Source organism: Pygoscelis adeliae, unplaced genomic scaffold (assembly GCF_000699105.1).
Source record: "Pygoscelis adeliae isolate BGI_AS28 unplaced genomic scaffold, ASM69910v1 Scaffold32, whole genome shotgun sequence".
In the NCBI taxonomy this organism is placed as follows: domain Eukaryota; kingdom Metazoa; phylum Chordata; class Aves; order Sphenisciformes; family Spheniscidae; genus Pygoscelis; species Pygoscelis adeliae.
Window position 1 is genome coordinate 658,170 of NW_008824368.1, and position 14,341 is coordinate 672,510.

At 37.7% G+C, this 14,341-nt stretch overlaps 1 protein-coding gene across 1 annotated transcript in view; it reads left to right on the forward strand.

The window, feature by feature from the left end:
• FREM2 (FRAS1 related extracellular matrix protein 2) overlaps window positions 1–14,341 on the forward strand; it is a gene marked incomplete at its 5' end in the record, with an annotated part of 138,254 nt that overhangs the window by 61,153 nt on the left and 62,760 nt on the right. The window contains one exon of the mRNA XM_009319965.1: window positions 13,516–13,662. Within this exon, the coding sequence (XP_009318240.1) occupies window positions 13,516–13,662 (147 nt within the window). The remainder of the gene's footprint in view (window positions 1–13,515; window positions 13,663–14,341) is intronic.

Sequence of the window (14,341 nt, forward strand, 5' to 3'; positions counted from 1 at the left end):
AATGGGCCTCCCAAACCTGTGGGCCTCAGTCTCCAGCATGTTGCCGCATACTACAAGGAGTAGGGATCCTAACAGGTAGCAAGGGCACTGTCAGATTTAGTGGGGGAAAGAAAATAAATATTTTGAACAGCCATAAAATCAGTTAAAAATAACAAGTTTAACACCCCCAGCCAAAAGGAGGAGGTAGGTGATGACAGCTCAGCACTGTGTCATCAACATCGTTTGGATTGCTGCAGGCTGAGGTGAGAGGAGTTTTCCCAGCGACTTCGCAACCATCCCCAGTTGCGCTGCAGCCCGGGAAGCCGCTCTGGTTTGTGTGTCAGCGATGTTATCAGCTGCAGCGGGCGACACGCGGGAGGCTGAGGTCGTGTCCCGACAGGTGAGCGCTATGCAGCTCCCTTTCAAGAAAGGGTGGGAAACCCTTTCCTTAAAATTGAGAAACATTTGTGCTAACTGGCATGTTAAAACAGCTGTGGTCACACCTCCACACATTTCTGTGTGAACTCTAAGGCAAAAAATGTAAACTTGAGACCACAGATACCCAGGCCTTCACCTGCCTGTATGCGATAGCCAGCAGATTCGATGGGAGCTGGGCTTGATTTGACAAAAGCATTGCCTCCCTGGCCCTTGGGAAAAAGCTGAAGGATTTTAATTTCTGAATACATGTGGGAGAAGAGTCATGGAAATCTTGATCAAGGATTTTTCAGAAGCCTGAGTGATGCCAAATAAACTTCAACTTGGCACGTCAAAAAACACACCTTGGTATTTGAAGGTCGATATGTAATTTTTGAAAAGAATCTTGCCAAACCTATTATAAATAAAGGGATTTTTATATAAATATGCCTCTTCACTTATCAAGACATTGCAGTATTCTGCTAGTACATTAAGACAGGGAATAATATTTAAAACAGTAATCTCTTTTCAAGCTGAATAAAATGTGAACGGTACATAAATAAATCAGTTGTTAAAATCTGTTTTGTGCTAAAAACATAAATTTAAAGATGCATTTTTTTCTACTGACGATTTTCGTTTAATTTAACCACTTATCTCAAAGCATAAGTGGAGATTAAATGCATATGCAGAGAGAAGGAGGGAGAGAGAAATAATGTGTTGGAAGCAACGTACTATCAGGATTGAGTTGTCATAATTTCACAGTCACTTCAGTCCCCTGTCCCTCTGCTTTATGTCTGTTGAGCTTCTCTCTTGGGAAACTCACAGTGGTCATATTATTCTGGAGTTTCAATTCTGATCTTCATTTCAGAAGTACTTTCCTGTACTTAATTTTTATATTTAAACAGATTTCTCACATCTTGCCTTGAATCTTTGAAGGAATTTTTGGCTTCTCTCAATTTATTTATTTTTTTCATCTTGCAATATACATTGTGACTGCAGAGTAGGAATTTGAGATAAAATAAGAATACAGGAATAGAATATAATTGCTGTCTTAGGCATACACAGTTCTGTTCTGTAGGATAGGCCTCAAGTAACACTAAAAAACTTGTCATGATGTAAAACAATAATGCATTAATGCAAAAATACTTATTTCCTCAACAGAACTAATATCTTTGAATACCTCTTTACAAGGCTTGTCTTAAGGCAAAGTTATATCAACAATTTTATATGTTTTCAATTTTTTATTCTGCCCTTCCTGAGCAGGACTAAATCACCTGCAAAAGGTTATAGGTTTGGCATAGCTTAAAAAGGATCAAAGGCGCCACAAAGGAGTTTCTCTGGTGAAATAATATTAAAAGTTAAGTATTTGAGATTACTTGGTACAATTACTCTGAAATGAATTAAAAGTAAATGTTAAATGAACCTACCTGACATTTGTTCTCCTCCAGTCAGTCGGGCATTTTATTTGTTGCATTGCCAGAACAGAAAAGGAACCAAAATCCAAGTCTGTGGAAGTGAATTCTTAATAAAGGAAAACAGTTCAATCACTTTGACATGGAGTTAAAAGAATAGTTTTCCTATCAGTGCTCAGTGAGTTACAGCAAGTCCAGTTGATAAAATGGAAATGCTGTTCCATTTTGTTTAGAATAGGTTTCGCAAATAACAACAACCTCTTTAATCCCTCTTGCATACATTTTCCTCTTAAGGCTGTAAAATTTGAGATTTATGGGTCTGGATTGTCATCTGAAATGGAGGGGAATTCTCTGCAAAGACAGCATTTAACCGTTAGAGTTAAAAAGTTCAGCTACTTCTTCAAGGGAAATTTGCCAATATGACACAAATACCAATTTCAAATTCATTATGAAAAATTAGAGGCCTTGGTTTCAGATTGCACCCACTCATGTGCCCTGGTTTTAAGCATGGGAATGATATTGCAAGCATTGAAACACTAGGGACATATGAAGGAGTTTGCAGTAGCGGGTTCTGAATTAAAATGTTATTTAAAGAAAGGGAAATTGATATATTCTTTTCCCAGAATTAAGGAATTTCTTAAAATAGTACAATATTAAGCAAGATAATATTTTGATTTTCTGTTATTACTCGTTAGTTTCAAGGCTGAGGCTGAGGATACCTCATGAACCTCAAATTTAACACTTTGTCTGAGTAGGCTTTAAATGACAGTAGTTTTCCTACAGGCTAATATGTGTGTAGCACTGCTTTAAAGGTATAAACCAGAAGAAAGTCCCATATGAGACAGTAACTAAGCAAATGGAGCTAAACCCGTTATTCTGTGAGACAAGGAAATGAAACTTGCTTAGCTGGAGTCTGTTTTTTGGGAGCAGTTGTCTGGTGCCACAAAACAAATTAGTAAGCAGAGACCTGAAGACTATTAAGTTTATTTTAAGAATGTGTTGCCAGAGATCTAATAAATTTACTTACTGCTGCAGGCCATGTATGCATGAAGCCTTACTAATCCAGGTGGTGTTTTTTTTTCCTTCAGAGGGAGGTGCAGGGTGTGGTTCCTTAGGAAAAAAGGTATTCTGCTTTAGGTAAAATGGGCATTGTTTAATGATAGACATGACAGCTTGAGTGTTATGTTTGGGTTTTCTCTCACAAGGAAGTTTAAATTATTTTTCTGATGCTAGGTTAGTTTGTGACTACACAAAGTGCTAATTAGTTTAACAACAACACGGAAATAACTTTATAATAATAGAATAATTCTCCTAAACCAAATAGATTTTTTGTTGTTATTTTTAAATATTCCAAAGATTACTTTTAAAGTGTTTGAATTTACCAGTTTACCATATTACAGTTCAGGACTAGTCGTGTCTTTGAGTTTTCTCAGGACTCTCCTTTGTGCACGCATGAAAGTCACGTCATTGGACTTTAGTTAGCCCTCTAGACTGGTGTGTTGAACAGTCTCCCTTTATATTCAATGGAATGGGCCAAATCTTTCGGAGGGTAATCCAGCTGTTCATATCAGATGTACCTGCAGTTCCTGAAGATGCAGTTCTTTCCATTCATTGTGCCTAGACAGCTAGCTTAAATTAAACATATGTCTTTGACATCATAAAATTAGATTATATGAATCCTACCCTTAAGTGGCAGGTGTCTTGTCTTCACCTTCTGTGGAACAGGAGCCAGTTGATTATGTTCCTGTGCGCTGGGACCTGAGCAAAAACATACTGTGTTTTGCCAGTAGTGGTTATTCACTGGAACTATTAAATTTGGCTGCTCTGAATTTTTTTCTGCTGATAAGCAGTGGTCATTATTTATCCAATACACAATAACATAAAGCATCACTTTAAAATAAGGACTTATCTCTACAATAAGAACAAAGACTTCTGAGAACAAAGTGCTGCTAATAGAACAGTCTACAGACAGCCCTACCTTACGGTACCCTCACTTTTCTGAGTCTAGTGGGACACTATGTTCAGTAGCTGTCAACTGTCCCCTTTCAAATGCTTCCTCTCCTTTCCATCCCCTTGGTTTTGGTTTTGTCCTGCTTCTCTTGAATCTGTTTATATGAGTTAGTTCTCCAGAAGGGAGGGTAAGCTCCCAAGCATTTTACTCTCTCCCTTGTCCTTTACTACTTTCAAATAAAGGCTATCACCAGTGATTGCTACCTACTGATTAGTTTAAAATAATCCCTGATAAGTGCCTAGCAAATAAGGCAATACCAACCAAGAGACAGGTGGCACACTTTTTTTTTTTTTCTTTTTTTTTTCCCTGTTCATCACCTTAGGAACAGTGACAGGGCAAAATAAAGTTTTTCTTCTGGTTTGTTACCTGTCACCTCGTAAATTCAGTATAACACCAACTTTTGCATGTGCCTGCTGCACAGGAGTTTCTTAGAGGTCAGCCTTCCAAACAGCAGTCTGTTGGTGACTGCTTGTCCTCAAATACTGGCCAAAATCAGGTGCATTCAGCGTAGCTTCAGGTTATTATTTGTTGTGTGTCCTAATCTTTTAACATGCTCACTTTCATCATTTTTAGATGTCTTTTTTTTCCCCCCCCCCAATTAGTGCATGCAGGCTGAGAGGGTGGAGTCTGATTAGGAATTGTTTTGAGCAGATTCTGTGATGAATGCCTTGCTCCTGTTGACATTCAGTGAGACAAAGTATTTCTGGAAAGAAAGCATTGTCAGTTCTGATTTGTAATGAGAACAGGCCTGTATTAATTAGAAAATATACTTTCTATGGAACTGATACTTGTGGCACTTCAATTTCCGAAGAAATCTTTCCATATAAACTGTATGATGATCCAGTGTATCAATGGGATTTAGATCGGATCTTTAGGTCATTGTCATGACAGTAACCTGTCTGGCTGCACTGTGAATGTTGCAAGGTTTTAAAGTGCTGTAACATGTTATTGTTGGTATGTACGTAGAACAAGTATTATATATGCATTCTTTTGTGAATATATTAATATAGAAATATGTGTGATAAAATAATAATATATATGTTTTTGTATCTAATCAACTGTCATTATTTTACTTTTAGCCTACCCTTAATTTCATTTAAACTCCTTGCTCTCTTAGAGGAAAATTTAGGCTGCATCTGACATATTTTAAGTGTCTACTTTAAAATGAGATTAATCAAATTCTAGAGTGTGATTGTCAGGAGAAAGTATTAGCTAAAGTGATTCTGTGAATCCTAATCTGTATATGTTCTCCACCAATATATACTGAACAGTTGCTGAGTCTTTGAGCAGAGCAATAAGAAATTGTCTTATCCTGTGAAAATGTTTTGAGATATTTTATTCTGAATCAGGACAAAAAGTCAAAATTCTTGTAAAGTTTTGCAGAATAATTGAGCATAGGCTTTTCAATTTGAAAAAAATTGAAATGTACAGTTTATTATTTTTAGGTTTTGCATTAAAAATTAGTTTAAATTTGTTATACTATTAATATGAGAAGTTATATATACCTAAAAGACTTAAGGCAGACTGTTTAAAAAGATGAAAATTCAACATTTATTCTCTGCCAATATTTTCAGTAAAGAGATTAATCAAAGCCAGTCCTTTTGTGAACAACTTTGATTTTGATGGATTCGTATTTTGAGGGAGAAGAGGAATAATATGAATATTTTTTGACCAGTTGTGCTTTGTTCAGTCCTGCTAAGAACTTTTCGGGTATCTCAATGTCCTTCTCTTCTGTTACAGACAATGATTCAGGAGCATATATGGGTATGTGCTTAAGCATTTCAATTAGTAGCACTTCAGTAGTACCCTGAATCCATGAAATTATTTACATATTCACCATTGGAACCGTAGAAGTGGGAAGCATTCAGCTCCTGCAGAGCTAGTCCCTTGCTTACAGCACAGAATCCCAAACCAGCAAATGAATCTTTTGGATTCCCTTGGAATCAGTTGCAAAACTAACCACTTAACACTCTAAAGGCTTTCAAACACACACAGTGCTCCAGCATCCTTTTTTGGTAATTCAAACTGGGTTTCTCTTTATCTGCTTTGCTCTTTTCTTTGAAAGCTCGCGGCCTTTGCTGCAGCCAGTAGAGTGAAGGTGTCCTGGCTCTTGGTGAACTAATTTGCACTGAGCTGATTTAAACTGAAATTAATTTAAAGCTATGAAATGCAGTGGCTGAAGAGTCAGTGCATGTTTGCTTCCACAGGTTCTGTAAATGAAAATCTGGTTAATCACTTAATCAGAATCTGGTTAATCTCCTGCAGAAGAACTAGGCATAGATTTGAATTGGGAATTCCTTAAATTAACCCAGCATGAATCTCCAGGCTGTGCTTGGAGACATCCTTAGTTACGCTTAGTTGAATTGTACTAGGACCAAAATTTAATATGCACTAGCTAGCCTTTACATTCATGTCTCTTCTCTCACTTCCCCTTCTCTTTTTGTAACAAAGCAACTATACAGTATTCTTCAGATATTTTTTCTGCTACATGACTTCAAGCATTTGCTTAGTCTGAGCCCTGGCAAATGTGGCCATTCCAACTTGTTTCTTGGTGGTAGACATAAAACAGAAGCAAAAAAAGAGTTACAGAAACTACTGAAAGACGGAAACTGTCTGCAGTTCATTGGATACCGGCAATTACACTCCAGACAAGCCAAGTCCATAGTGCTGGGAAGCGTGTGTTTTCTCATGAAAAGAAAGTCAGACAAAGCATTGTTTTAGTCTCTAATCACTAGGGGCTAGTTTAGGGGGTTGGGTTTGGTTGCTCTGCAAATATATTGAGTTACAGTGGCAGAGAGAGTGCAGAAGGGTGCAGAGTTCAGCAAGTTATTTTAGTGATTGGAGTCCGTTATAGTACATTTGAAAAAGACTTATAAAGGTGAAGCATTTTAATGGGTTTCTAATTGGATAAAATTATTAGGGTAGCTTATGCATTGTTGAAGTCAACTCAAAACATTCTAATAGCATATTTTATATGCTGGGTTTACTTATGCATTTCACTTCTGCAAATAGTTTTTCTATATGAAATTAAGGCAGTTTTACAGAATATGCCTTTTCTGATGATCTTTCATAGCAGAGGGAATAGCATATGATGTGCTGCCCCAATGCACTCAATAAAGCACATTTATTATCTATTTTATATGTGGGGGGTTAATAGATTGGGGCAGACAAGATTTACTTGAGACCTTTGCTTTTTTAACTAGGCAACTAACTTTTAGCTAGAATGTATTGGGACTATGACACAGTATAGCAAATCAGAGTTGTTGAAACTATGTGTCTTGAGCTGAACATATAATATCTTCTTCTCTGTATTTATTCTAACTAGCAGAATCACCTGAGATTATATGTTCCTTCCCTAGTCTGGCAAAAAATATGTTCATACAAACCACGACTAATGACTAACAAATAGTGTGGGGATCAAAAAACTTGGGAAGTGCTAAAGTTGGAGACAGGGAGCTCCACAGCTAAATGGGGAATCATGATGTTTGGGATAAAGATTTCTGCATTTCACATCAGATTTAACTTCTAATAAAACTGTTGAGGTAACTTTATCCTGGTATATATTAACTAAGGTGGCTTGGCACAGAAGGAGGCTAATCAGAGGATGAAAAACTGGAACAGATGTCTAAAGATGGACAATCCCCTTTTCTTTCCTCTCTCTGTGTCTTTGTTTTCTCTGCAGGTTGAACTCAAGTTCAGGAGTGCTTTTCCTTTTTCAGATGTTTCATGTACCTGCTGCAATGAGGAGATCCATAGGAAGGAGGATAGAGTAGTGCTGACTTCAGTAACCCTGTCTGAATGAGGCACCCAGTAGGGTCAAATATTTTGAACCAAAGAAGAAAGACTGCAGCTCTTGCAGACACGCAAACAGATCAGCAAGCAGTAGCAGGACCTGGAAAGAACTGAAGGGAGAGGGAGGAAACATATGATTTGTTAAGATGTCTTGCTATGGTTCTAATTATACCATACAATGACCCCTGAACTATAGGTGTGGTTGGTAATATTTTGCAATTGCTCTGGTTCTTCTTATTAACCTCCTCTTGCAGTCTGTTTAGGAAGCCAGATAAGAAAAGAAAGAAGAAAAGACCAACAGTAAATCTTTTAAAGGAACTCTTCTTTCTTAGTGCTTTATTTACCTTTTTTTTCCTCTATCTTTCTTGTGATTGATGTATGTTCTTTGCCCTGGAAGAATTTATAGGGATTTTTCCCCATTAAACAACCTCACCTAATGACTAAAGAGGGCAGATATGTTGCACCATAAAGCTCTATAAGTACCAGACAGCTGCATTTGTACAGACTTCTATCTTGTGAATACGATGAGTCTGTGTGGCTACAGTTATACAGGTTAGGCATTCTTCAGCTGATTCACTGATTATGCCATTGTTGCCATGTAGGGCAGTCAACATCTGTATCAAGATACATCAATTTCTATTGTGTCAATAAGTGAACACTGTGGTGTAGTTGTATGCTTTTTTTTATGAATTAGGGTTCAGGGGTAGCTCCTAGGGACAGCAAAGCTACAATCAGACATTCTTTATGGAATGCCCTTCAGGTTGCTGGTGCCCAAGAGACACAATTTAATGACAGAGTTATATTTTATACTGTCTTCACATAGCTCACTGATCTGTGGAGAGAACTGGAACTGATTCTTTCCTTCTCTGAGCTCTTTGCATCATGATAGAAAGTTCTGACAATCTAATCTGTATTTCTCAGGGAGGTTTTATATCTTTTTAAAGATATCTGAGCAGCATGGTTAGAAAGAGAAATGCTTAAATGGGAATATTCAGTTTAATATTTTTCCCTTTAACCAGTTTACTGACCAAGTCTGCTTCCCCTTCCTCTTTTATTCATGTTGAGTAACTGAAACTGGAGTTTTCAAATGACTTTATCTTTCTAGGAATTTCTGGTTTGATGACCTATGGAAAAATAATATGTCACTGTTTTCTGACAGGTGACCAATTTGCTGACAGGACTCCCTATAAAGACCGATTCTAGGTGACATCCATCTTTTGACTTGTCATATTCAAGCAAACCTTTTCATAGGGTACTGTCCTCAGCAGCCTCAGTCAGCCATGAAGTCACAGTCATGAAGTCACTTTGTGACGCACCTTACTCTAGATCCTTAGCTTTAGCTCCTTACAAAGTTTTTGACTGTGTCTCACAACTCTTGCCATCTCATTTCTTGTGGATGTCTCACTGCACCACATCCTGTCTAGCATCTTCTGATTTAGCACTTCTGCACTCTGATCTCTGGCAAACTTCAAGAAACAGGTTTTCATGCATCACTATTGCAACGTCTTGCCAGCCACGTCTCGTTGATATATAAGCAAAGTTACTTTGGATTTACTTCATTGTAACACGGCCCTCCTTCCTTTTGTTTAGTTTTAAAAGCACTCTAGTAATGGCTTCCCTCTCCAAACTTCTGATGTATTTGTATTACAAGCACTTATCTGGGAGAGGAACAAAAGCAAAACTGTCATTGAGGTATAGTACCTTAATTATTTGCCTAGCAGCTAAATGTTTGATTATGCCCAAGGGAAGTGCTAGTGAGCAATGCAAAATTCATTTGCCTATAGAAATATTATTGTAGAGCAGATAATTAATATCATAGGGAACCAAGTTAAGATGGCATGTGCAATTTTATTTCTGATGTTTTATAATTTCTGAAAGCTATACTCTTAATATTCTTTACAGACCTTATGTTTGCATGGTGCTTGGCTCTACTACGTTACAGAAAAGGCCCAGTTTCATCTAGTTCAGGCATGGTGGAATTCATCTTACCCAGCATTAAATGACTATAATAAAAATGTCTACAACATAGCTGGTCGTGACAGGCATCTTTAACAGCTGCTGAGGAAAAATGCACGTATTTCTGTGTATTTTGAAGCACAGCTAATCTCATTCAAAAATAGATGTCTAAAATAAGTCATAGCCTTACAAAGTGCCTCTTTCCCGGTTTTGGCTATAAAGACAGTTCAGGATTTCTAACCCAACGATAAATACCTGAAATTAGATGAGATGTATCGTATGCTTCCTGCTCTATTGTGTCAGAAGTCTGTTATAATAATAACGAGAATAATGACAATAACAACAACAACAACAACATTGGGTTTATTTTTGGGGGACATTGGACTGTGAAATGGCTTGTATAATTTCAAAAACATGTTCTGAACACAAAAAGCACAAAGTGAAGAAAGCGAGATCTAAAATATCTCTATTCTTTTCTTAAAATTCTAAATCTGATGGTTTTAGTACTGCACATTCTAAAAGGGGAAAAATATATATTTCAGGGGCAGAAGTAGGCCTGGAGAAATGGAGGCTTGCTGGAAACCCCTAGAAATAATACTTTTTGGGGTTTTTTTTACTCTAAGAGAAAATAGAAACTGCTGAAAGCAAAAAATAGGTGGAATTAAGACAATATTAAATCTTTCATATTGCCTTTCTTGTGCTCTTTGCTTCCTAAATTTCATCCTTTCATTAGGTTTCTAACTCAGTATACTTCAACATTTTCCATAGCGTCAATGACAGGAATGAACTGGTTGAGTATTTGGATTCTGAAATTTCTCCATATGACTGTTCCTTTCTAACAGATGGGATTTTTTTCTCTTGTATAGTAATTTTGATATGTTCAGTAATTATGTGCAAATATAGATTACATTTAAGGTTGAACTATTTAAGACACTAGAGATGAAACGTAAGAGACCTGTGTGTAAGTAAGCTGTAGATTGTGTACCTGTGTCCACAACACGTTTAAACCATTAGTTCTTTGGCTAATAGAACAAATGATGCCGGATTTCCTATTGCTTTCCATCCCCTGGCTGGAATCTCTTCTGTCTAAAAAGATACAAACTCTCCTAGAAGCTTTTCCTTCGGCTGGGGGGTTTCCAATGTCTGACATTCTCATTTCTAGTAAGCTCCTGCAGAAGTATTTTTTCTCAGGAGTGATACTAATAGGTTCTCTCCCCTCTAATTGCCAGTAAATTTTCATTCCTTTTATATCTTAGAAACTTTTATCCCTCTGTCAAATTACGTTTAAATTGGGCAGTGTGTTCAAGGGTGGCACACAAATGGCTTTTCTCACTAGATTAAAACACAAGACATACTCTGTTGCATTTGTCCCAAGAAACTAATGGGAAGACATAACATATGGCTAACCTAATGTAAGTGCTGGTATAGCTAACACCATAGTTACTGGTTTTCTTGCGGTGCTCATTACAGTTTTTGGTATGTGTGTTTGTAGCCTTCCCCTTTGTCAGTAACAATAGAGATGAAAAGAGCAGAAAGAAGCAGGGCAAGGAGTGCAGCGTGATACTGCAGTAACCATTTCCCTCCTTTTGTTTATACAGTACCGTTGCCTTTATGTGAGATTACACAAGTATGGCGGTTGTTTTTTTCTAGTAGACAGGTCAATAAGGAAATATAGAGGCTTATCTTTGAAGCAGAGTGGAAGCATATTGAAGGGCTGCCTAATTTTTCAAGGGATAGAATGGAAGAAACTGGAAGGGGAAAACCAACCTCCATTTGGCTCTTCCTCCAGTAGTTAAGCGATGAGTGAACTTCAAATACTTAGATATGTTTCTCTGCTGTTCAGCGGAATTACTTTCTTCCCTGACTTGTGTGCAGAAGTGTTAATTTCTAAAGGGAATTCCTTGCACATTTCAGACAGTCATTACCTGAGCAAACCTTGTTCTGTAGCAGCACCTTGTGGGAAGGAAATCAGACGACAGCCTCTCACACAAGCCAACGTTCCCGGAAGACAGTTGCTGGGTGAGCATCTGCCTTCAGTGAGCTGAACAGGTTATTTTATTCTTGCAGTGGAAATTAGAGGATTCTCCTGAGTAGTAACAAACACATCCAATAGGATTATATACAGAACTTGATTTGTCATGCCCTTTTATCTGTGGCATCCAGAATCCCTACACTGACAAGAAATGCCTTTTTACTGTGGAAAATCAGTGAACAGATGGAGGTAAACTGTACATGAGAAAGTAAAGCTATGCTATATTTTATCAGAAATGTGTTAATCTAATTTGAGATATTCAGTCTGTTGTACAAATACTTGATTTATAGTCAGTGAAATGGGTGCTAGCTCTTTTCAGCTATTACTTTTCCAACTGAAAAAAAAGTAGCATTTTTAACTGGACCTTAGAGTGCCATCTGTTTGCATTTGTTGTTTCTGGATTGCTTTTTTAGACTAAGAAAAACGCCATGAAGCCTGCCATTTCAATAAACAACTCCTGTTTTACAGTTGTACAAATCCCATTAATTGTAGACACAACAGCTTCATTTCTGCTGGGAGTGAGCGATTAGGCTGAGACATGCTCAGATTTTAGGCTGGTGCTTAGTGTTTTGCAGCTGGAGTTAAATGATTTCCATATCATCCCCTCCAAAACTTTGAGGGATGCTTCCTGTATTCCTGCATTGCTTTGGCTTCAAAAAAGGAGCCTACTTCTGTTGATAAATATATGGGCGTTTTTGTTTGAGGAGGACTGTGAAGGTTCTTCCGATTATTGGAAGAGGAAATACAGTCTTCAACTTAAGGACAATGCCATCAACAGCTGCCAGCCAGAGATGCTGACTTGGTCCATGTTAACCATTCAGTTTCCCTAGCTGTGTGTACATCTTGCTGTCCTGTGCTTTCAATTCCCAGTGTTTGAGTGCACAGAAAACGTCCATGTTCAGTGAGACTGCAGGGAAGCTGTTGTGCTACTGCTACAGTAGAGACCTTGGAAAGGATCCCTGGAGTCTGCTTTCTTCACCAGGAGCTTGTTGCTACAGTTGTGCCTCTGTAAAAAGAGCTGTGAGGACATCTTTTGGTCTATTGAAAATTGACTCTCAAAATACATCTTAGCAGCTTACTCAGTTGGGGGCATTCATCATATGGTGGAGATAGGTCATTGCAAAATAGTTTAGGAGAATTCCAATAAGCATTTGTATCTCTCTAAATCTTAGGTGACATAGGCAATCATACTTAACCCAACAGTTACAAGTATGTAAGCTGAGGAGGGCATCAGCATAGCTATAAACTACGGCATATATCAGGGATACTTAATCTTGCTGAAACCATTTCCTAGGAAGATGTGAAAGCTGTTCCTAAAATCATACAGTGCCGATGCATAAATTCTAAACCAATAAGAGCAGAAAATGTTAGATTTAGTGAACAAAATACTGAGTTTTAGAAGCAGGCTGCATGGGTAAATGCAGTCTAAAAGATGGTAGGTATCATCTCCAGTCTCTCAGGATATAAAGGGTCTTCCAGTGCTTCTGGCAGTCTGATCATATGGAGGAAATTCTGCATGATGTCCTACATTGTGTGTCATTTGGAAGTACCAATACAGTTCTGCAGAAACTTGGATCATCCACAATTTTTGTAATTTCTAAAAAAGGCATCCCAAATATATTTTGATTAATTCTTGTTCTTTTTCCCTTGAAAAAGAAGAAAGTTAGCATACTCTGGAATGAATGTGACTAGTTTGTATGCATCTAAGATAAAATTTATTCCTATATGTACCAAATGTATCATGGTTGAGTTCTTCACATGTTATTTCTTAGTTTTAAATATTTAAAACCTTTGGATTGTAATGTCCAGCTAAGATACACATCTTGCCCAGGATACAGATTACATTACCTCAAAAGACAGAGTAGTATTTAACAAAAAAGAAAAATGAATAAATATATCTTTATCATTTTGTTTTGCAGGAGGCAATAAGCTGAAGAATCAACATTTTCGCCTAAACTGGGCATGGATCTCCTTAGAAAAGGAGTATTATTTAGTAAATGAAGACTCCAAATATTTTGATGTTGTTCTTAAACGGAGAGGTTACCTGGGAGAAACCTCTTTTATAAGTAAGTTCAATTTTAATCTTATCAGTTGCTTCTACAAATCACTGGCCAGCTAGTTGATAAAATGTATCAATACAGCTATATCCTTTTACTGGTGTTTGATACTAAGCAAGCTAGATTCAAAGAAGTATGTTTATTTATTAAACCAAATACCTTTTGTTATGCTAAGTATATGATTTCTTTAGTTATATGATGAAATTGTCACTTTTTTTTTCTTCTGCAATTTTTGACTTAACAACCTGTCGTAGTTTAACCTCAGCCGGCAACTAAGCACCACACAGCCATTTGCTCACTCCCCCCGCAGTGGGATGGGGGAGAGAATCGGAAGGGTAAAAGTGAGAAAACTCGTGGGCTGAAATAAAGACAGGTTAATAGGGAAAGCAAAAGCTGCACACACAAGCCAAGCAAAACAAGGAATTCATTCACCACTTCCCATGGGCAGGCAGGTGTTCAGCCATCTCCAGGAAAGCAGGGCTCCATCACGCGTAACGGTTACTTGGGAAGACAAACGCCATCACTCCAAACGTCCCCCCCTTCCTTCTTCTTCCCTCAGCTTTATATACTGAGCATGACGTCCCATGGTATGGAATATCCCATTGGCCAGTTTGGGTCAGCTCTCCTGGCTGTGTCCCCTCCCAGCTTCTTGTGCACCTCCAGCCTTCTCAGTCGGTAGAGCATGGGA